This window comes from Phaenicophaeus curvirostris, chromosome 8 (genome assembly GCF_032191515.1).
Source record: "Phaenicophaeus curvirostris isolate KB17595 chromosome 8, BPBGC_Pcur_1.0, whole genome shotgun sequence".
Taxonomy (NCBI): Eukaryota; Metazoa; Chordata; class Aves; order Cuculiformes; family Cuculidae; genus Phaenicophaeus; species Phaenicophaeus curvirostris.
The window spans coordinates 40,963,255-40,988,206 of NC_091399.1; the positions used below are offsets into that span (position 1 = coordinate 40,963,255).

A 24,952-nucleotide genomic window follows, 5' to 3' on the forward strand; every position below is an offset into this window, starting at 1 on the left:
CCTCCAGTGACAAGAGTGTTCTGCTAACAACGAACACAGCACGGAACATCCGTGGACACTTTCAACCGTTCCCCCTGGCAGATTACAGTGAGAGCGGGTTTGCACTGAAATGCGAGGCTGGGGCTACTGGAACTAAGTTGTGGGCAAGCCCTGGCCCCCTCACCTTCAGCATGACAAGATCTCACAGCGCTGCACCTCCACCTACAGCCGCAGCCCAGGCTCATGTCTGCCACAGCACTGACAACACTGCCCTCTCATCCCTCACGCCCACCTCCTGCCCACAGTCCCAAAGAGCCACTGCATCTCCTTGTTCCTCCCTGTACCTTGTGGTCAGTGCTATGCTGTAATTTTTATTCACACTGCGTGTCCCAAAATGAAAACAACCCCTTCCATTTGTACCATACATCAGATATAGACCAAGAATTTAGATGCTCTATTGCATGTCTTCTTGGGGCCCCTCACTACAAGAAGGATGTTGCAGCTCTGGAGTGTGTCCGGAGAAGGGCAACGAAGCTGGTGAGGGGGGTGGAGAACAAGACTTACGAGGAGCAGCTGAGGGAACTGGGGTTGTTTAGCCTTGAGAAGAGGAGGCTGAGGGGAGACCTCTTCTCCCAAGTGACAGGGGACAGGACGAGAGGGAATGGCCTCAAACTCCACCAGGGGAGGTTCAGGCTGGACATCAGAAAAAAAAATTTTCACAGAAAGGGTCATTGGGCACTGGAACAGGCTGCCCAGGGAAGTGGTTGAGTCACCATCCCTGGAGGTGTTCAAAAGATGGGTGGATGAGGTGCTGAGGGGCATGGTTTAATGGTTGATGGGAATGGTTGGACTTGATGATTCTGTGGATCTTTTCCAAACTAGTGATTCTGTGATTCTGTGACACAGCTGTCTGAGTGCTGCGGGTTCAATGTGCTTAGCTTTGCCGGGAGAAGCCTGCAGCGTCAGAGAAACAGAAGAACTCCTCTGACACCTTCTGGTCAGGAGCCTGTAACAAACCCTGTCCTATGAACATCAGCAAATGCATTGACAGGGAAACTGCTCTGAATTTCATCTCTGAGCATTAGCTCCAGCACAGAGGCGGCATGAAGCAAGAAAGGAGTCACTGTAAACCATAAGCCTCTCATTCCTGTAACACCCTCTGAGCAAAGGACAAATTAAAAAGAACCACAGATTTTAAAACATACCGTGTATAAAGAAAATGTGTATTTTCATACACACATCATCATATCAACCATTAACTGCTATGCTTGACCTGCTATTTAGTACCTTCACATTAAGAGATGTTTTACTTTTTCTAACAGTGCTGCCAAGCAGAATCACAGATTCCCTACCTGCCGTAATTTCACCAGAAGGAACAGGAATAATCAGCATCTTTTACCTTAATAATCAGTTAAACACTACCTACCCACATCATTTACACTAGGCTAATCATTCTTAAACCTTCAAATTCAGAGCAAGTGGGAATGCAGCTCCCTACTCATGTTGGAATTTTGACCTGCAGGGAAGCCAGCATCTGGCCACTGGGACATCCACACAGCCTCCAGCTGTGACAGATGCCAAACCTGTGACACTGGCAGGCAAGGACCACGCTACTGCACTCCTACAGCCAAGTTCGCATAATCCTTCTCTTCCCCAGCAACTACTTTCAAAAGCACTTACTAAAATATTAGTTTGAAATACTTAACTCCAGAAACACTCCCATCTTTATCCCTGGCAAAAGCATCCATTTGATGCAATGGCTATAAGGGTTGTATGAACAAGGAACAGTTAAATGACTCCGTATAATAGCAGAAGGACCTCACATTTACATTTGCACAGAAGAAACAGCACTGTGATCTGCCTGCTATAGAAGACGGAGCTCAAGTAGTTTACCAAACCAATTACACACATCTTGAAAGAAATGAGGACTTAACTCAGTCACCCAGCATATTCCTTTAGACCTATGTTTAATAGCTATAATATCTTAGCATTATCCCCCCCCATCAGAAATTCAAACACTTTCTTAATTCCTGCTGGGAAAAATAGGTAGAGCTTTTTAGAGGTGCGTATATTTATGCTATGTTAGAAAATTTACTCACCTGTAAGTTTAAATTATCACTTGAGTAGCAATCCCAAACATGGCATTAAAAGAGACGCTTTCATACCTGAAAAAGGCTGATATTGCAAGTCTGAATCGGTGACTTGGAGCGCTCTCCTCTCTACTGAGAGGTTAATGCAAAACACCAGAGATGCACTTCCACAGGGACAAGCTTGGTGCTGGACAATGTCTTCCTTACATGACTTAACTTCCATTAGAAGAACATTCCTTTCCTCTTTGACACTGAGACCTTGCTCTTTCACCACCAATACTAACTGAATTAGTTCCGTAAGCCTCCCTGTAAAATACTCTTCTCTCACCTTAATATTTTAACAGGGGATGACAAACCTAGGGGAGAAATCCAGACATTTCAAAAGATTTTGCCAATTATTTTCTTAGTTGGGATTAAGCAAAACATCAGTAGAAATTAATGCCGTCTCAGAAAAAAAAAATAAAATCACAGCTTCAAAGAAGGTAGTGCAATGCCTGAGGAAACTACACTTGGATTGAGAGAACATGTGCTGATTTGTGATAGTATGACAGTAAACAAATCTAAACCAAACGTTAAAAAACAAGTTTCGCAGACAAAAATGCCTCTATATTGAAATTTATGGTCAGTAAGGACTCACTTTTCCTCAGAGGAACAGAAGTTCTCCTTGAAGTTGAGAAAACTCATCTGCAAGTGATGACTTCATGACTCATTAGAGAATTGGATCATTAAAAGGAAGTGCCTGTAATACCAAACATTTTGAGTGTAAAAACTGTCAACACAAAGAAATTGTTCTTCCTTAACTGCATTGTATTTGGATATGGACAACAATGTATCCACATTCATTTATGAACTAACACAATTCTCAGCACCAATGAAAGCTGTTCAGCCTTTCTCTTCTCCTCACTTTAGCCACAGATTCAGGTGACTTTAAATTTAATAAAGTTTGCAGGAAGAATTTAAATCCTCGCTACCCAGCTACTTACCATCAAGGAATTAGCTGTTTCTCCCAATATCATCAGCTACAGAGTAGCAAATACAATAACAGCAAGTAACTTCAGAGTTACAGTCCCTCTGAATTATCTGTGACATTTGCAATTCAGATACTAAGTCAAACGTAGCAAAACAAAAATGCCTCTGCGTCCTAGTAGTTCTCATTTGACAGATTCTTTGGCCATGAGCTCAAAAGTGAATTGTTTTGACAGTAAAAGCTTTTATTCCAAGTAAATTATGTGACAAAAATGGAATAAGACTAATTACGGTTAAAAAATTAACGAAGTCCTAGTTATATCTGTATAGCTAGTTCTAGACATATGTGTATCTGTTAAAAATCATTTTGCACTGCCCACAGCAGCTTCATTGTAACTTCTCAGAGAGCAAGAGATCCAATCCTGCCTGAGGTATTCGCTTCCCTTGTACCACAAGGCCACATCACCAGAGAAAATTTATTATTTCCACATCAGCCAAAAGAGCTACAAAAATTACTTTAAAGTATACACAACTCTGCTTATTACAAAAAGAAAACCGATCGGTAATTGATTGATATAATTAATGTAAATCAGCATTTGCTGTTACTGCTAAACCTGATTAGAAGTAAGTTTTATACCATACATCCAATTAATCATGTAAGCAAAGATGCAGTTAGAACAGCTACAAAATAAATGGGAAAAGGCTTCACAGAAGGAGCACCATCTTTCCTCGTGCACCACTGCCATGAATAATGTCTTCATGAGCCTTAGCTACTTGCTCCAGTGGATATTCTGGGCCCACAATTGGGTTCAGCCAGCCAGCTTCTATGCCATCAAGAAGTGCCGCTGCACATTCATGCATCTCCTCCGGCATGTAATAAAGACAGCATTTACCACCGCAGGGCCTTTACATTCTAGAAATGTATTTACTGTTTATGCAAAAGTTAAACCAAATTTCACAACCCAAAAATATTTTATGATGTTCTGAGATTAGATAAAAATGTAAAGGAATGAACCAACAAGTTATTTACGGTGAAATGATCCCTACAATAGGTTTTAACTGAAAACAGAGAAGTGTTGGAATATGCCAACAAAACATGCTTTAAAATGAAAATGTTCCTGCCTCAGTTGCAAGAAACAGACTGACTCCAATTATACTAGATTCCTTAGTCATCGTGTCTCTGGGATTTATCTCGATGGGACCTCTACAGCCCACAACCTGTTACAAATAAGTTACGATCGAGTTCCATTCGTAACTATTCAACTGCGGTGTTACGTGCACAAAGTAAGTGACAAAACCACTTACCATCACCCTTCCTCCACAGGACAGCAATTGTAAGTCAGCAGCAAGATTGATGTTAGAGAGCATTTCTATTATTATATCAACTCCTTCCATCTTTGTGTATTCCTATACAGGATATAATACCTTATTATCAGTCCAATTAGTGCTTGGGTACTACCGTTTATTTCATATCCTATAAATAACACACATTTTACAGTTTATTGATTACATTTTAAATACAGCCTTTGTACTAAGACTGACAGGTAATAAATTTAATTTTAGAGTATTTTGATCTGATGAATTGTAATATGCTACCATATTGGAAATTGCTGGAATGCAAGAGTTTCTAAATTCCATCGCCAGTGAAGAAAGCTCAGCTCTTCTAGCCTGGGAAAGTTTTATCTTGTGTAGAAATGACAAAGACAGTACGCTATTGCTCCCACATAAATCTACTTAAAAAAAAACTTCTGCAAATGACTGCTCATTCTGTTAGTAACAAGAATCACCTAGCCCTGATACATGCTTACCTTAATTTTATCAATGTAATTTGCTTCTCTGTGATTAAATACTTGGTGAGCACCATTTCTCAGGACTATGTTCATGCCCTCCTCAGTTCCTGCTGTACCCAAAACCTTTAAACCACAAGCTCTGGCAATCTGACATGTCGCTATTCCAACCTGAGGGGATGAAGGGGGAGGGAAGAAAAGGAAAAAAAAAAAAAAAACACAAAAAGGAAAAATTAAGTAATTAAGTCTTTTTTCTCTTTCTTTCTTAGCATCGATTTCATATATTTCACCTGCAAATTGGAACTTACCAATTTAAAAAGTTAGCCTGGAAACATTTTTTTAGCCATAAGTTATTTGCACCTTAGAATCAGTCTAATAAAGAAAAGATATTTACAGAGATGTGGTAAAACTTTGTGGGGTTTTTGAAGAGATATCAGCATTTAATATAAATCCACGTAGAATGCAGTCTGTTTGTTAAAGCTGGGCCATAGATACTTGATACAAAGCCAAGGAAATTCTTGCCTTCACAGAATCATCTGCTATTGATACCAGCACTACATACTGCAAAGAAAACCTGCAAGCAGAAATTTTGTTAACATTATGAACCTTGCACAACCAGATAAATTGTTCCTTTAGAAACCAAATTCTCTGGGTCTCGTACCAGCTCTGCACTCCAGAGGACGTCTGGAGGTGTTGGATGCCTCCACAAAAACCTGGTGCTGGAGCCAATGGTCATCCAGGCACAGCAATGCCATCTCTTGGCATTGCTCTGTGTCATGGCAACAGCATGGGAGACCAAGATGGGGGAACACAGACACTGCCTGCCCAGGATTCAGTCCCAGCTGGTCAGCTCCCGGAGGCTACCGATTCAGCAGCTCCCACAGCAGCCACAGTTACAGGATATGTTCCGAAACGCATGCTCCAAGGATGGTGACTCAACCACCTCCCTGGGCAGCCTGTTCCCGTGCCCAATGACCCTTTCCACGAAAAATTTTTTTCTGACGTCCAGCCTGAACCTCCCCTGGTGGAGCTTGAGGCCACAGCCCCTTGTCCCGTCCCCTGTCACTTGGGAGGCCAGCTCCCTCCTCTCCACAACCTCTTTTCAGGTAGTTACAGAGGTCTCCCCTCAGCCTTCTCTTCTCCAAGCTAAACGACCCCAGTTCCCTCAGCTGCTCCTCGTAAGGCTTGTTCTCCAGCCCCTTCATCATCTTTGTCGCCCTTCTCTGGACACGCTCCAGAAAAAAAAAGCATCTAAATCATCTGAAACAGAAACCTAATTTTGTTAATCCACTAATTGATATAAATGTGACCATAAATCATACCACAGACAAAAGCAGATGCAAAGACAGAAAGCAGCATTTCTTATAAGCTGCCTTCTCCAAATACTTACCCCCCCACTGGCTCCATGCACTAGCACGCTCTCTCCTGCTTTGGCATGCCCTCTGAGTGGAAAACAGAAAATATAGGCATGAAGATTGCAGTACACAGCCGTTACGCGTCAGATTGTATAAACCAACGTCAAATCTCATCTTTCACACAGTATGATTTCCAATTCATGTTATGGCTAAACAGGTACAATCAGCTGGAGGCAAAATAAACTATATCACTTATAAATTTACGTACTGCACAGTTATGTTGTGCACCTAGCAGCAAGTCATGGTCTGGTACTGAACTTAAAGATTTTCACCTGTTACAGAACATAAAAGTAAACCATGCTGGTTCTAACAATTTGTTCCATCAAACTAAACCAGATGTCCAGACCTAAGCTCTCACCTAGCTGACATGAAGCCTGGCTTTAACTCATTACCCTGCCCTATGGCACAGACAGGGCTGTACATGAAGCCTCTCTGGCACAGAGGCTCAGGAAGAAGAGAAATTAGAAGAAGAAATTAGAAGAAATTAGAACTATTCCTGTTCTTCACTGGCTAAAGTAACAATTAGCACTGAGAGAGAGTTATACATTTTATTACAAGAATCTTATTGGAGAAGCCTTTCCAGGCCTGTTCTCTTGAGAAGAAATGTGTAACAGGAGAACACCGTTGCTAGCTTCTAGTTGACAATGATATGACAATGCCATCAGCATAACAAATTTAACTTAAGAGTTTTAAACATTTCCACTCATTGATCTCCTCTCCTTTTAGAGGGCAATGAAAATGCGGGCTTCAATATTTTAAATATTCATAAGCAAAATGGATAAACTTAGATTTGACACCTTACTTTTGGAAAAGAGCACGATAAGCAGTGAAGTAGGGTATTGCAACTGCTGCTCCTTGTTTAAAGTCCAGTTTATCCGACAAAGGAAACACTTTATTAGCTGCAGCAACTGCATAATCTGCATATCCTCCAGAGATCGTACCAATGGTAAAAACCCTGTCACCTTTCTAGAAAGGAGGGAAAAAAAATAGAGACATTAATCATCTCGCTTATATTTTCTTTAATATAGTTTAAGAACCAGTTCACAGATGTTAAGGTGATTTCTAACAGCTCTCCTATTAAAACTAACCAATTATATTTGTCACAGAGAGGATTTTTATAATGCTAATACATACAATCCATGCAATACAAACCATATAATTTCATACACCTAAAGTGTCATAATTAGAACCCCGGCTCTAGAGGGTAACACACAAACCTACTGTCTCATTAATATTGACCTTAATGAACCTGAACACTAGAGAATTCCAAACACAGATTCCAAATGCAAAACCTAAAAAGTTTTCACAAACACAAAATAAACATTTCTCAATTATTTTTGCTTAAACGTGGAAAAGAGATATTCTCTTAATAAACCTTACAACACCTCAATATTGCCACTGCTCTGCAGAAGGGCCGGCTCAAGCCAAAATCCCACAGGCGATGTGGACATGCACAGCGGGCAGCACGTCACCTATGTATGCCCAGCGCCGTGGCACGACACCAGCTGTGGGGCCAAGACAGCACCCAGCCTGGCCCTTGGCCACTGGCAGAGCAATGCCAGGGCCCACAGAAGGCACAGATACACAGCTCTGAGTCTTCTGCTGCCAGCATGGTGACCTCCATAAACATCCAGCATGTGGATGGGGTGGGTCCGGTCTGCGGACACCGGGTAGTAACTGCTGCAGGGTAGTGCAATGGTTTCCCAAGCAGCTCGAGCATGCAAATGCACGAGCTTGGCCACTCGGCATTTTTGGGATGTCTGTCTGGGGCACACACACGCATTGCATCAGCTCTCACTCTGGACTGTCAGGGTGACCCCACTGTGTGCTGCCACTAGCCGGCAAAGGTGAAAAAAGCCAGCAAAGCAATAGAAACAGGATTAGCAGCAGAGCAACCACACAAAGATGATCCCATAAACAATCATGAATTAAAAATGAATGTATTTTCTACACCTACCTTGAATGCAGTAACATGTTCTCCAACCCCTTCAATTACACCAGCCACATCTGAGCCTGGAGTGTAGGGTAAAGTTGGTTTTCTAGCATAAGTCCCAGAACGAATATATGCCTCGACAGGATTCACCCCACAGGCGTGGACTTTAATTAGCACCTAAAGAAAAGATGCTCCTTAAGCAATAATTAAAGAGTTTTAGAAATTGAATCCACAGCACAGGATCATGGCACTTTAACTAGATTTTTAACAGAGTAAGCAAAAATCTGAACTGAGGCTATTTTCAGGAAATCCTTTCTATAGATTATGTAGCCCATGTAAAAGTAAAAAGCCCACACTTGTTAAACATGATGTCTCAGGTTGTACCAATACACTGACCAAAAACTACATATTCAAGATGAAAAGTTTCGGTTTGCATTCTTCATTCTGTTCTGAGTAGCCTATTATCATTCAATGCCATTATTTCAGTACACAGAACTCATATATACCTGATTTTCTTTTGGAACAGGAATTACGACGTCTGACTGGATTTTAAGCACTTCAGGGCCACCAAATTCAAAAACTCTGACAGCTCTCATCAGATTTCTTGTGGCTGCCATAGTTATCAGAATATCTGCAGGAAAAAAAATATGGTATTGCCATCATAATTTATTTCGCATTTTCAAAATAAAGAAATCAAACAACCACCTGCCAAGCAACTGATTAAACAGAGCTTCACTCTTTATTTAAACTGGGGGAAGGAGAGTTGGTTTGGGCTTTTTTCCCAAAACTTGCAAAACGCAGAACATTTACCCCACCACTTGCAGGGCTTTATGGGTATTAAGAGAACCACATGCAAATAATTTTCCCATAGCAATGTTTCTACAGCAGCTCCTGTGAACAGGAGCTGTCACATCTGTACAGATATACAGCACTTTGGGGGGAAAACTGCTACAACTTACTGCTACACTCTGCCAAAAAAAAAGCCTGCTACACACAGGCCAACAGGGTTGTCTAACCAAGTGACATTCCAGTCACCGCTCCTGCAGGCTGTCAAACCTCCAGGTAAAAAAGGCAAAAAAAATCTATTAATCAGCTATCACAAACAAAGGTACCCCTAGAACATTAAAACAAGCCAGGAAAGACTGAAATGCAGACATTTAAGATTCCAGTCCTTAATTCCACAACTGCATCTGTATGTGACAGCCCTGTGCTGCAGCTCACAGCTCACAGGCATTGCTGGACACAAGGAGAGCTTATCAACACAGGGAGGTGCAACTGCTCCAACCACACTCATTCCTGATGGGCTCCAACAAACCACCATGAGCACGGTACTCCCACCACAGGACAGTTACACACAGGTCTGTCAGGAAGCTGATCCACTCAGAGAGGAGCACTTTACTGGTGACCTAGCAAAAAATCACGGAACAGCAGAGGCACATAGGAACCTTATAGGTATCAGGAGATCCCACTGCTGGCCAACTCCAGTTATGGAACTTCAGGGCTGCAGACAGAGGCAGGCTTTTCCCAAAGCTGATTACAGCTTTCACAAGGACCTGACTTCAACATTATTTTTTTCCTAACTCTAGTCTGTAAGAAGCCTGCATAGTTTTGGTTGTCTGTTCAAGCCAGAAAGAGCACTGGTCACAGGGATGTACACTACTAAGATTTCCCTTAGGACGTGGCAAAAATCCACTCTGCCAAGCAATTTCTGCAGTACAGGTCACTTTTATATGTTGTGATAACAAACCAAAAAGCAGCTTCTATTCTGCTCAGAAAAAAAATGGACCCATAAGTTTTAATAAACTATTCTGCAGCCCGGTGATGAACCTAGTATGGGGCCGCCTTCAGAGGACTGGAAGCAGCCCGGTACTGGCTGGAGTGGCTGCAGGCAGGCAGACATCATCCCAGTGGCTCCAAGCACCTGGGGAACCCCAGACTCATCGGCACAAACCAGTTGCGGAATGGGGCAGGGCCCAGGGCCTGAGAGTGGGGGAAGCAGGGAAAGCAGCAGCAGCACAGCCCGTACAGAGAGCTCTGCCCCTCGGGATCATAACATCATAGAATGGTCTGCTTTGGAACAGACTTTAAATACCATCCAGTTCCAACTCCCCTGCCATGGCGGGGGACGCCTTCCACCAGACCAGGCTGCTCAAGGCCCTGTCCAACGTGGCCTTGAACGCTTCCAGGGATGGGGCATCCACAGCTTCCCTGGGCAACCTGTGCCAGTGCCTCACCATCCTCATTGGGAAGAAATTTCTCCTTATGTCTAGCCTAAATCTGCCTCTCTCCAGTTTATATCCACTGCAGCTAGTCCTGTCACCACAAACTTTTGTGAACAGTCCCACTCCAGCTTTCTTGTAGCTCCTTTCAGGTACCGTAAGGTCGCTAGAAGGTCTTTTCAGAGCCTTCTCCCAGGCTGAACAACAACAACTCTCTCAGGCTGTCCTCATAGCAGAGGTGCTCCAGCCCTCTGATCATCTTTGTAGCCCTCCGCTGGACCCATTCCAACAGCTCCATAGTCTTCTTATGTTGAGGATTCTAGACATGGACACAATACTCCAGGTGGGAGGAATAGAGGGGCAGAATCACTTCACTCGCCCTGCTGGCCACGCTTCTTTTGATGCAGCCCAGGACACGGTTGGCCTTCTGGGCTGTGAGTGCACATTGCTGGCTTATGTCGAGCTTCTCATCAACCAGCACCCCCAGGTCCTTCTCTGCAGGGCTGCTCTCAATCACATCGTCCTCCATCCTGTATTGAAACTGGGGATAGCCCTGACCCAGGTGTAGGACCTTGGCCTTGTTGAACCTCATGAGGTTTCCCCAGGCCTATTTCTCCAGCCTGTCCAGGTCCCTCTGGATTACATTCTGTTCTTCTATGAGGAGCATGGATAAATCCGTTTTAAACTACTCCTATATGAATATATTTTCGTACCTTGAGAAAACACGCTTTTTTAAAAGCAACGTTATTTATGATGAAGGACTGTTTTCTTTACACAAAATCAAAGATCATGTATCTGTAGTGCCGCTTTAATTCTTTCTCTCTGTCTCCAGGATATAAACAGGTCTGAGATCCAGAAGAAAATCTGCACCTGGCTCACGGTAACACATGAAATGTGTAACAAAGACGATGTGGTAAGAGGACATTATGGTACAACTTCTGTATTTATGTAATGCAGGATTCCTAATGTCATGGAAAAAATGGCATGTAAATGGAAAGAAATGTTCAGGTGTTTTTATGACTGTTACTGAGATGAATCAGCACTCTAATTAAAAAATAAACTGTCCTCTAGTTGCTCTACTTAACAGATTCTCAAGAGCTGTTCTTAGGAGAACGCTTTTAAGCTTAAGACCAAGTTCCCTGCGTAGTTGTAAATGCAGCCAATATGAAATGTGACTGATTTTGTATGGTCAGAAGTCACATAATCCCCACGTCTCAATAGCTTCTCAGGAAGTCAGGAATAGGTGTTGCTTCTGTCACAGAACACTGACTTTCAGAAAATGATTTATGAAAATCTCGGATGAAGTGAGTCTTGGTTTTGCAAAGCCGTGGCTCTGTTCAAAATGAAAGCTGTCCTGTCCAGAAGTGAAATAAGCTCAGTTTCTGTCGAATGCTTGCTGGTCTTTGGGCAGTGATATAAGAGTCATTAGCAGGTGCCACAGGGTGAAATACAAAAAACGTATTCCTCACTGACACCACAGTGACAATTGCTGTATCAAACCACGCATTTCACTGGTGGAAGTTCTGTATCAGGCAGCATTGAGATGATGCTTTCTGTAAAAGCAGCGCTCCAGAGAAAATAGGAATTACTAACTTAGCTGTTCAGAAAGACCGGCTTCCAACTTAAAATAAGAACATTTACGGAGGAGATTCTACACAAACACATTTAAGTAGTTTTCAATTTTTGAAGGGAAGTGGAGAGTGCTACTTCAGCAGTTTTCTTTTATGCCATCGTGTCTTAAAAAAGCATATGAATCTGATTATTTTATTGAATATTTTCATTTTACAAGAAAGATGAGAAGGGCTGGACAAGACAGGAACGGAAAGGGTAACAGCTGACATCTCTCCAGTTAATGCATCACATTTCTTAGTGCTGTAAATTGAGCAAGTGAAGGCAAACGGGGGGGGATGGTGCTTATGGTTAAATAATCATAAAATGAAATAAGTAATATAAATGCCTCAAAGCAACTTTTCTCAGTGGAAAAAAGTAGTATCAGCCCTTAGGGCCGCTCTGCAAAAAAGATAGCATAGAAAAGTACTGATAAGCCCTGTAGAATGTCATACAGCTTTCTCCACGCTTGCAAGTCCAGGAAAAATTGCCATTAGCGTCTCAGTCTTCTGGCACAGCTCAGGGGGTCTGAAGGTGATGTCTTGCATTTTACAGTTATGAAGTTACTTCCCTTTTTTTTTTTTTTCCCTTGTCTTGTGTATTTATGCATCTAGTTTCAACTTTAACTAGGTACTTTTTTTCTTTCTTTTTGGTTTTTTTTTTTTTTTTGTAGCCCATCTCCAGTGTTAATATAAATATTTTGGTGTTTTTTCCAGATGGCAGCACTCAAGAAAGCTACTGGTGATGTTGTGCTCAAGTTTGAACCATTTGTTCTTCATGTGCAGTGTCAAGAGATGCAGGATGCACAGCTTCTGGTAAAATTACATTGAGTAACAGTATCATAATATTGTTCTCTTATATTCCGTGCTGCAAAGGTCAAAATGTTGGCTCCTGAGCAAGCTCTTCCTTGCTGTGAAAGTGTGTGAGACTTGTTTAAGGTATCTTTTTTTTTCCTCAGCATTCAGTGGCTGTTGATTCTGGGTTCAGGAACTCTGGTATTACAGTTGGCAGAGGAGGAAAAATTATGATGGTAAGGACTTTTCTACTGACCTGTAAGGAATATAACAGAATCCCATCATTACTTGTAGCCTCAGTTTTTTTACAAGCCAAGATCTGTGCTGTAACGTGATTGACTGCTTTCACAGGCCATGCTGTAGCACTGCAAATTCTTTCTGCCTCATTTAACAGCAAACTAACCAATTGTGTGGGAGAGTGGTTTTTTTCCTTTAGTAAATTCCCCATAATATTCAAACAACCTTAATAAAATAAAAAACTTTATTCTAGAGAAATCCTTCTCTGTGTGTTTTTAGGCTGTCCGGAGCACTCATTGCTTAGAAGTTCCATTGAGACACAAGGGGAAACTGATGGTTTCTGAAGAATATTTTGAATTGTTGGATTCCACTAGTCCTGTTCATTACATCTAAATCTGAAAGTGAAAAATGCACAGGAGAGATTGTTTAAATTAAAAAAAACCAAAACACAAACTAGACAGCTCTTACAAAGTCTAAAATACAATTTCAATTAATTGTAGGAGCTCCAAAGGCTATAAAGTATTTAAGGAAAAACCTGTAAGCGACATGAGTTTGCAGACTTTGTTATTAAGTGTGGTTTGAGTTTCTTTTCTCATGTTAACAGCATTTGTTATTCTAACACAGTGGCCATCTCAGCAGAATTCAGGTGGCAATACATGCTTTAAACCACTAAATGCTTTGCATAGTTTGCAAAACTGAGGATTTTTGAGGGTGGTGGAGAGTTACACACAGTACAATTGTGTCCAGCTGAGGAAGAGAACAGGCAGAAGTGCCAGAGTGCGAGGGACACAGATACTGGTGAGGCACCTATGTATACGTAACCAGAGGAGTTTCTTTTTATATGTCCACTGGGAATCTCTGTAGTGGTTAAAGTCAGCAGTGACTGCTCATAGCAGCAGTCCATCTGATTGCTAATGCTGTCAGTCATTAGACATTTAACCTGATACCGTTTCTAGTTTCTGTAAGGTTAACAGGGTCTTCATGGCACTTGAGTGCCTCCACCACTTGATTGCTAACATCCAGGCATTACAGAGTGGAGTAGCAGGACACGCACAAGGACACGCCCTGGTATTTCTGATTATCCTTCCAGTGTTGGCTAGAACATCTCAATGTCAGTAGCAATTTTCTTCTCTTGGCACATTTTGGTGATATTACAAAAGCATTTGTTTGTTTAGTTTTGCAGATCCTGAGCAAACCTACAAAAATAATACTGACATAATTTGTTTCTTTCTAGATTCTACAGAAGCTTAGAGTCAGCTTTGCAAACTGCCGCTGGTGCAAATGACTTGCATTCTGAGGGGATGGAGAGGAGTCGCTCTGTGTATGTTCGTAGAAGGAAGAGGAAGACAGTTCACAGACAAAGTGTATGCCCCTCTCCCAAGGATCAGCATGAAGAGCTGGAGCCTGAGGATGATATAGAAAACAGTCTTGATATTTTTCTGATATCATGATCTAGACTAAAGCAAACTGAATAACAATTGTAATGCTCTTTGTAAGAGACAGAAATACTGCTCTGTTCTAAGCAGTAACACTCCCATGGATGTTTACCAGAAAAAAGGTAATTGAACAGAATTGTGCACAGGTTCAATGCCAGAGAACAAAACCTTAGAAGGTTTTGGGTGTTGTTTTTTTTAAAAGCACTGTCTTTTACTCTGTCTGCTAGTTATCACAGAAATAACTGGTTTGGTACAGCCTTTTGCTATGTCCTCAGTGGTGGCGTTTTGTGTCCATATGCTGAGTTTAGGCCTTCTGATTTTCACAGACCAGAGAAACTCTAAAAGCCTAGTTGTTATCCCTGAAGGTTTTTAATCCCTGTAGGAGCTTTGCCAGCAGTACAGATGCCCGCCACAGAACAGGGCAAAGCTACGTGTCAGCCAGCTGAAGGACAGTTGCTGGTGTGGAGATAAGAACAGAAAACTAGAAGTTGGGTCCTGCTCTGTGCCAGCTTCAGCCACTGTGTCCTGGATCCTTTCTGGCCGTTGCACTGGGCAGCAGTGTTGATGTTGTTTTCCTGCACTTTGCTGTGTTTCAGGCTCCAGCCCCCTGTGTGTTGCCATCTTCTGCTTCCCTTGGCCAGTGGCCGTTAAGTGTTATTTTCCTTTGAGTCTTGTAGCCAGCTCCATACATTGATTTTGCTCCCTTACATCTCATTCCATGTGGCTGGTGCCCAGCCTCCGTTCTAGCTGTCGGGCATAAGGTCATCCCAAGTGTACCCTAACAGGCTTTCTTCCCAGGCTGTGAAGCATCGGCACTCAACAACTGTTAAGCACAAACCAGCGCAATAATGTGCACATTCCTGTATTGCACCCCTGGAAAATTCACTCCTTACTCCAGGTGTATTTTGCAGAAGAATGGTGAATTTGTGAACATTTGCAGCAATGGATCCTGAGCCTGCCCTGCTTTTTATGCCCCTAGTAATACACTAACACTGCAAAACAAGGCCCTGACTGAAGGAAAATGGTTTATTTGGTGCGGTAGCAGGGAGTTGTCATTGTTTCCATTACGTAAACTTGTGTCTTGGGGATGTTTTAGTTCCACCGTAAAAAAAAAAAAAAGTGACATACAACGTGGCAGCTAAAGGGAAAAGTAATTGGGGGTTTTAAATAGATTCTGGAAGACCTGTTGGGCTGTGTTTCCAGCAGCATGCATGCCAGAAAAAATAAACTTGAGCCTTTTGTGTTGCTTGTGGTGTTTCTAATGTACAGCCTGAGCAGTTCGGTGCACGTGCTTTCACTCTGTTTCTGGTGGCTCGAAGGATCTCAGCAGAAGTGTGGCAAGGTGATCAAGACAACGCGGTTCCATCCATGCAAGAAGATTGTGGTTGTGTCAAGTGAGGTACTTGGAGGCTGATGCTGCCCTTGGCTGCTGGCTGCAAGCACAAATTGGACAAACAACAGAAAAAGTAGTCGCTACAATTTTCCTCCTGTGGAGGGGGTGAGGCACTAGTGATAAGTTTTTGAAGATGAAAGAAAATCAGCTTGTGAGGTGAATGTGTACATAAGATCTTGAAATATTGCAAGAAGCCTTCGTATCTGGGTGGACTAATCCTTGTTTAATTCTGACTGAACCAGGGGGAGACCATTTCTAATGCTGAGGAGCTGCTTGCTGGGAGGCTTGCAGCAAGTGCTGAGTCCTGGTGGGCTTGGAATGGGCAGAGAGAATCTGCCACCACAGGGACAAGTGAACCTGGGATCCCACAGCCTGTGCAACAGCAGGACCACGGGTGGGAGCAGCCGAGGGTCCCCACAGCAGCTGGAGTCAGCAGCCTCTCAAGGCCTGGGGATGTGGCTCTGCCACACGTTATCGGGGTGTGTGTGGATTGCAGAGGGTTTGCTTGGAGCAGCCAGAACAACCTTCTACCTCCAAAGCGATGCTGGCAAGGTCTGGCTCTGATCTGTTGGCAATCCTGCAAGGGATTGCAGATGTCATTAATGAACGGGAGCCATTGCCGTGCACTTCACAGTGCTGTCACCTTGCCCCACGTATGGGAAGATAAAAATTTAGTACTGAAAAAGCAGAGATTGGAAGAAACTGCATCAGACTTCAACCCCAGCCCAAAGAGTTGCCATTGCTGTGTCCAAGGCAGCCTGCCTCAGAACTCAGAAGGCTTTACTTCCAGCTGTGTATGGTCACGACTGCACCTGTGCAAGGTGGGAGAGGGAGCAGGGATACTAATTTTATGTATAACCCAGGATGCCAGTGTGCTTTCAAGGGCAGAGCTGTGGGGCTGTGCATTGGAGGAAAAGGTATTTAGTGAAACTACTTCATTTTTGGGAAACTCCTTTTACTTTTGTTTTCTTTTAAAAAATTAGTCCAAGCAGTACAATAATGCCCAAACCTTGACAGCGTGTAACAGCCCGTACAGGATTTACGTTCTCAGAAATAAGGTTTGCCAGCAACTGCAGTGCAATGTGATCCCACGTTCCTCTTAGAAGTTATATATCAAATTCAGGAACATTTTTTGACAGTCTTAACCCAGAAAGTTGACCCTAACTATGGCCATCTTGTTGCTTTATACCTGTTAACTCCAATTATTGCAGACTGTTGGGGACCTCATACAAAAAATCAAAACGACCCCACAACAAGAAAAAATATGTAGTTGTGTGATTCTCAGTGTAATTAGAGAATCCTGTTACCTCACTGCCTAAATGATCAAACAGTTATAACAAAATTTTTCTTATTTTTTTCCTCCCCTGAATGTTCCAGAGGCGATACCAAGGGGAGTTTCAGGGGTCCTGCAGCCTTGCTGGGGAGGTGCCAAATGCCAGCACCACCTTGCTCCCTGCATCACTGCCCCTATTAGCCCTAATTCTAGGGGATAACCACACTTCTCCTGAGTCTTACTCGACTTTCACAAGTTCCTTTTGAGATTAATTTTGTCAAGCTGTGTTTTATCTCCAGCTCCTGCAACTAATTCTGTCATGCCCTAAATGCATTACTCAACTGCAGACTGCAGGGATCCCAGCAGACAGGAAGGCTGCACGGAGCCTTTGGAAAGGTAATTCTGGGGTTCATGGCAGAAAAGAAACTTACTGAGAAGCAATAAGATTCCTAAAACTGGCAAATCTTTACCACTTCTAAGTGGGCTTAGCCATAGTTAACAAAAGGGTATTTACAGCCCAACTTTCATAATTGCTTTTGCTAAATATTGGAACATTTAAAAGTACAGTCTCATTCACTTTGCATTCAATTGTTTCTAGCGAGGCAGCTGTGTTCATTCCCTCCAGTAACTGATGATCTTCTCTCACCATAACATTTGTCATCCGTACCAGAAAATCACTTCAAGTTGCTGTTCCTGGCATTAGAGTCCTGCTCACAAACAGCATCGGGCAGGCACTTCAGCACGGGAGTCACTCAGCGATAATGCTTTATATACAAATCACAGGTGTCACAAGCACAAGTATTTGCTTGAAACGACTTCTTCCTCTGAAACTTGAGTACTTAGATCAGTTTACAAGAACATAACAGTAACAGCATCAGATTGCAGTAAAAAGCACTGTTTTCAAATGGAGTTAAAGCCTCAGGATGGGACGGGTTATCCATTCTCAGCCACCACTCCTATTAATCCTTTACTTGAATTTCCCTGCACTTAACAACTACATGCAATTGTATAAAATTTAGTCTCAAATTTTTAAAACAATTTTGTACTCTTAAATATACCGTGCCCTGGAGTCTTAGAAAGTCTTTAATACTTCTGATTACTGAAAATACACAATTAGTTTGCAATATCTTCTCAATTTGATTTTACACAATGTGATATTAAGGAGGACATTTAACTTTCCGGTTGGAAGCAACACCAGTGGTGTGCGCTGTGCTTTTTCTCCTTGAAAAGAAATTTGAGTCTATAAAAAAAAATAGATAATCGTATACCTAAACTTTCCTCGATTTTTTTTTTCTTTATTTCTTTACAGGAAGAGAAAGCAAATCCTGTAAAAACTGCTGTTTTAAACCGCCCAGCTCTGGTGCGACAGCAGCAGACAGACATCCAGACATCAGGAGCAGAGCATCCTCAGCCCTTTTTAACTACAGAGAACAATAACCCTGTTCCACACAGAAACTACACATAAGCTTTTATTCTGCTTTCTGGATGAGGTTTCTCTCTGGTAACTGAGCAGATGCAGTACTTTGGTCAATTTTATACCGGGGAAAAGAAATAGATCTTATTTTGTTTTCATTCCGCACGACCCCACGAGAAGAGAAATACTGTTCTCAAAGCCAACTGAATTTTTATCAAAAAGAAGGTAATTTCTTCCCTCGAATAACGCCGTAATCAAGCTTTGTAGTGACTGTAATTAGATTTCTTTGAAGACGACCACTAGAAGCGAACAAGCCGGTCGTTTAACCATTCCCTCGCCGGCAGCCGCGCCGCTCCCAGCACCTCCCCGCGGGGTGGACGCGCATCTCCTCGGGGCTTTTCCCCTCCGCCGGCACGGAGCCGAGGAATCGCAGCGCTGTGCTGGGACGAGGCTCGACACGGCACGGCCAGGGCAGCAGAAAGGGTAAAATCCAACAGCCGAGAGTCGCGAGGGGTGAGAGGGGGCCCAACAGCCCGAGCTGGGGGCGGGTGGCAGCCGAGGCGTCGGGGCTGCGCCCGGTCGAGCAGGACGCGCTCTTTCATGCCCCTAAACGCGTTATTTCCTGGCTGAGTTCTCTAAATACCGTTTAAATGCGATTTTACGGCATTTTGGACGCGGCACGGGAAACGCGGTGACGGGCGAGCGCGGCGCTGGGTCGCAGGTGCCGGCGGCGCTGCCACCGCCGCGGGGAGAGCTCGGACACGGTCCGCACACGGAGCCGATCCCAGACACGGACCCCGCACACGGATCCCATACAAGGGTCCCGCACACAGACCCGCACACGGACCCCGCACACGGAGCCACGCGTGGATCCAATCCCGCACACGGACCTGATCCCATACACGGACTCCGCACACGGAGCCAGACCCGCACACGGAGCCGATCCCATACACAGACCCGCACACGGACCCACGCTTGGACCCGATCCCATACAAGGGTCCCGCACACAGACCCGCGCGTGGATCCCATACAAGGATCCCGCACACAGAGCCGCACACGGACTCGCACACGGAGCCTGCACACAGACCCGCACACAGTCCCGCACACGGATCCGATCCCATACACGGCCCCCGCACACGGCCCCGATCACCCGGGGCAGAGCCCTCCGCCTCGGGTAGGAGCGCAGCCGCGTTCCCCACCGCGGGGAGCCCCCCGGGGCTCGTCCGTGGCCCCCAGCCCGTCCTGCGGTGCCCGTCCCGCCGCCCTCCGGACGCCGCAGCGACCCCGCACCGAGCGCCCCGCGTGACGCGTTCAGCAGGACCGCGTCTGCCCCGGTGCGTGAACTGCAGAGGCAGCTTCCGAAACCGGGAAGCGTCCTGCTCGCGGTGCCCGTGACACCGATGCCAGGAACACCCGCATCCCCCTCCCTGTGATCATTCCAACAGTGACACCGCGACGTTAAGCCAAGGGTCCCCCCGCATCTGGAACTCACAGCCCCTAAACAAACCCTCGTGTGTTTTATTCGGGCTGTTCCGCTGGAATGGCTCTCGTTCCCTGGGTTTGTCTGCTTGGAGGGAATAGGACGCCGCAGTGTCCCTTTCCCAGCCCCGGGATGCCTGCGCGCCGCAGTGACCCAGCGACACGGCACCAGTGGCAGGAGGCAAAGATGGAACACGGCTCTGGGTACAGGGCTGAGAAGTCCCAACGCAGACGGCAGAGCACGGCCCCCTCGCTCGAGGGCCCCAACGCAACTGTCACTGCACTTCGACGTCAGGACTCGTCGGCCGCAGGCCTCGCCTCGGCCTGGCTCAGTGGTCTCTGGGGCCGGTTGGACTCACACCACCATCTTCCAAAGAGAAAAATCAGCCCCTGGGGGTTGTCCCACCCGTGTCGCATAAATCATTTAAACTCCTGAAATACCAAACAGCTCGACTGCAAAACCCGTTTTTTCTGGGACTGACCGCTGTTTCTCCACTAACTGAGATGTAAATGGATCCCTTTGCTTTCTAAGTAGTGTTCTACGTCCCGATCGGTCCTGTATCAATATTAAACTGGCAGTACTGCTCTTTTATAATCCGCTGATTTACATATTTTTGCATAACATTGCTAACAAAACCCAAGGAATATTTACAAGTGAAATGCGCTCAGAGTTTATGCACACAATTTACTTTTTCCCGTTATTTTCCATCCCTTGGCGGCATATTTTAGGCAGAATTTTTCCACAGAGACTGAACCTGGTTTCGTTTTTCCCTCACTGAAAAGACATTCACCGCAGAAATTGTGCAGAAATGGAGCAGTGAGGAGAGAGCAAAATACAGCAATTTTTACAGAGCCCTGTGCAGGGTCTGCATGTTTTCCCCGCACCATCTTCGCCTTGGAATGATAGGCAGCACCCAGGGATGTGCCGCTTTTGGAAAATATATGCAGCAACACTGTGGCTGGTTCTACGCAGGATCAGAATTTGGCCCCAAATGTGCGTATTTTACAAATATTACAAATTACCGTTTCCCCCTCATTCCTATTACCTAGATACAAAAATTCAAATTCAAGAATGTGTTTTCAAATCCCCAGCACTCCAGGGTAATATTAGATGGAGTCCCTTTAATAAAACACATTCCAAGTTGTTATTTTGATGGAAGCATCATACTTTTTGTCCAGCAATAAGCAGTTCAGATTTCACTAGGTCGCTGAAAATTTTCGAATCAGTCTGTCTTCAAATCATGTTTAAAAGACAGACTGAAATAACCGTGGCAGCAGATCCCTTCACGAGGCAAACCAGCAGTAAGGTTTATAATGTGCATTAAAGCTGGTGCTGCATTTAACTCCTGAGTCAGTGAATGAAATTTTGCGCTCCTCCAAAACCTACTGACAGTCCTATTTACAAAATGTATCACAGTCATGCGGGAAATTATGGCATCCCATTTTGTCCTCGATTCTCTAAAATAAGAGGTATTTTGGTCACAAATGCCTGCTGTTATCAAAACACTGTCATGATTTCAGCAGGATCCAGTAACCTAGGGAAAGCCGGGCACAGATCTCCCTCATTCTTTTCACTCTGGGTCACATTGCATCTGTTTTTCAATGCTTTGTCGTTCGGAAAAGAGGCTGATGGAATCCCATGTTCTGCGGTGTGGCAATCCCCAAATTCATGGCAGGAATGCACATTGCCCAAATCCTCTCATTCAGGGCTTTCTCCCTAGAAAAAACCACATGAAAATCACAACAGATCTGGAGCAGATGTTTAAATAAATATTTACATAAATATTGAAATATTTACACATGCAGTTCTGCATGCTTGAAAGGGGAAAACAAGTGCAATAAATGTAATTAAGGTGCCAGGGTTCTACACTAATATAACTTGCATTTCTCTTCCTGATAGCCTGTCAGTTAAATTATTAATTTAATAATTAATGTGCTCTGGTGGCACTGCATCTGAGGAACGGTGTAGGTGGTGTCAGGCCAGTAAAGCCTCGTCCCCATTAGGCTGGGGAGACCCTGAGCGTGAGGGCCGAGGCAGCACAACCGCCATCCAGGAGTGGGGCAGCTGCCCCAGCACCTCGATGGCCTGCGAGGAGGCTGCCGCAGCACCCCGACCCCCACAGCATCCTTGGCCCCACAGCAACCCAGGCACTGCAGCAGCCCAGGCACAGAAGCATCTCAGGCACTGCAGCACCCTGCGCGCTTGGGGCCTTTCTGAGGTGGAGAGCTTCCCACCCAAGACAACTCCAGCAGGAGCTCCTGGAGTAGAAACAGCATCCCTGCTCCGCACAAGCCCTCATCCCAACAGAAGGCTGTGGGCACTGTACAGTAACAAAAAAGGAGCCGTTTCTTCTCTCTTTGTGTGCCTTCATCTAAACTTGTAACTCGCTGAAGACCTGTGATCAGAATGTCGCACTGGGCTTTTCTTTCTTATATATTTGCGCTGTGCATTTCTTTCCTTCTAGTCCGACATTAGCAAGAATCAGTGCGGTGGAAGTGGTAGCGCAGCAGCAGGGACAAACTGTCTGACAAACAGCAACAGCCTCCCAACACCCCTTTAAAATAATAACGATTTACCAAATGGTTGGGAAGTTGTTATAATTCCTTTTCCAAATTATTACTCGCCCTTTAGATTAGAAATGAGGCCAGGGTTAGTAATCAGCCTTAAATGGTAAGATTTCTGAAGTAGGAGCACTTGTCTGATTGTGAAGTGGAGGCCATTATTGCCTTGATTGAGTCTTTTTTTTTTTTAAGCTTGCTTGATTTATGGCTGAGAGCGCACATTCACCACTGTACCAGAAGCAATCAGAGCTTTCCCTGCTCTCTTTTCCTCAACGATTTAGGGTCCACTGCTTTGGCACAGCTGCCACCTTTTAGCCTCTATCAAGCAGAGATATTTTTAAGCGAACTGTATTTTTTGTTTGTCTTTTCTCCTCCTGCCCCTCTACTTCCTCACTCTGTATCTTTCCTTTTTTTTCCCTTTTTTTTTTTTTTTGTGGGGGTCGGGGGGCTGAAAATATTGTGTGAACTTCAATTCCAGGTATGAAGTTGAAAGAAAGCAGCAGAAGCTGGCTGGGATGTCATCTGGACTCCATGGCACATAACAAACCTGCAGTTACATGGGAAATAGGGATGAAGAAATGCTCAAATGACTGAAGTCAATTAAAAGCACTGATGGGTGTGTAGGTGCTGGAGTTTAGAGTTTTGTTTGTCTGGGAACCAGATTCAAGACAAGAGCTTGAATTTATACCACTTCTTACCAGAAATCATCTGTTTTGCTGGCATATCGTATTTATTTTATAACCCCTCCCAAGTTTTCTGTAGAGGTGTGCAGCACACCTGAGGGGGTCCTGGTACAAGGGGAAAATGCCTTGGAGACCATCAAGGTTCACTCCAGCCCACAGCACTGAAAAGGCAGCACTGACAACTCCAGCCCCACTGAGGTGCCAACCTGCAGCACTCACAGGCATTCGGGGTTCAGAAACACATACACCCATCTGTAGGAAGCCATGCATACCTTTAAAATAAATTTACTTAATTGCTACTGCTCTGAAATAGCTGAATTTTGCTTCAGAGTATGTTCACAGGGAGAAACTCTGTAACACTTCCACTGTCCACTGGCACATCTCTAAAAGAAGTTTAGCACTGAAGCGCTGCCACATCCATGACTGCAGTGGTGGGACAGGCACTGGGAGCACAGAGGTCAAACTGCACCATTTCATGTAATGCTGCATTAGAAAGGCAGCACTTGCTACTGTGTACAAAACCAGGGAGAAGGAAGATAGCAGAACTCATATTTCTGGGTGCTAAAGGCTGTAGTGCAGTAGAATGACCATTTTAGTGGAGATTTTTAACTCACTTTCACAGCTATCATTTGTTTTCCAAAGCTGTCATTTAGGAGGGTCCAGTATATCAAGGGGGGAAAAAACCACACAACTGGCTCATATTTCAGCCCAATTAGCAAGCTTATATGAATGAGGTAATGGAAGACTCACAAAAATAAGTTACTCCAGAAAGAGGAAGAGTCTGTTTCAGCATTATTCGGGAGAAAAAAAAAAGTTAGTCAGACTCAGAGGGAATACAGAATGCACAGTGAAGCCAACACACAATGGCAGAAATGATTTCCTTTCTTACACCTGTATTTACAACACATTCTTGCAGAGCACCACCACGCCTCTTACCCTGAAAGTAGCATCAGGCCAATGGTCCGGAGAGAGTCAATACAACCCAAGTGGAGCGCTCAGCCAAGGAAAAAGGTCCTTTCTCTTGCCCTTGCTCATGCCAGCGAGCTGCCCAGCTGTGCAGAGGGGCAGGAGGGGACCCCGGGGCACAGGGACCATCACCCCTTCCCCCCGACTGGTAGGAATAGTCCTGCACAAATGTGGCACTGTGGCAGCGGCGAGTGGTGGCCCAGACACCCGCTTTTCCTCCCCAGACTTGGTAGCCTCTGAGTTGCTCCTCTCTAGCACCTGCCCACTTGCTGAGCCCAGCCCGTCCTCTCCCCATGCTCCTGTCCCCATGCTCCCACCACCTCCTCCACCCCTCAGCCAGACCCCCAATACAAATAATTGCATTTACCTTCTTAATTAGCACAAGGAGTCCAGAGTGCACTGCACAGCACTATTGTATGAAAATACCAAGGTAGGACAAAACAGAAGAGAGCCTTTGGCTTTAATTCATCATTTACACTTGATGTCGCTGACGTAACTCTCCAAGTGAGAACTGTTTTATTCCCAGTTGATCCAATGCTAAGAACGAAACCCATCCACCCACTCTCCTTGTACTTAGACAAATGCGCCTGGTTGCATTTGCCCATCTGAGCAGCTCACCCAGTCTGTAACAGGCACATTTGCATAATTGATTACATATTCTGAAGCCCACCAGTTTCTAGAGAGCATAGGAGCACACTGAGAAGGGTGAAGGATTTGA

General features: G+C 44.5%; 1 protein-coding gene across 1 annotated transcript; it reads right to left on the reverse strand.

The window, feature by feature from the left end:
* Positions 1-3,492: 3,492 nt before the first annotated feature.
* LOC138723412 (quinone oxidoreductase-like) lies at positions 3,493-8,794 on the reverse strand. Its single transcript, XM_069862364.1, has 8 exons — positions 8,677-8,794; positions 8,195-8,347; positions 7,040-7,203; positions 6,213-6,264; positions 4,844-4,993; positions 4,341-4,442; positions 4,158-4,253; positions 3,493-3,899 (listed from the first exon to the last, which is right to left on the reverse strand). Exons 1-8 carry the CDS (start codon positions 8,785-8,787, stop codon positions 3,741-3,743), a joined length of 987 nt encoding a protein of 328 aa, XP_069718465.1. The 5' UTR covers positions 8,788-8,794; the 3' UTR covers positions 3,493-3,740.
* Positions 8,795-24,952: the final 16,158 nt, after the last annotated feature.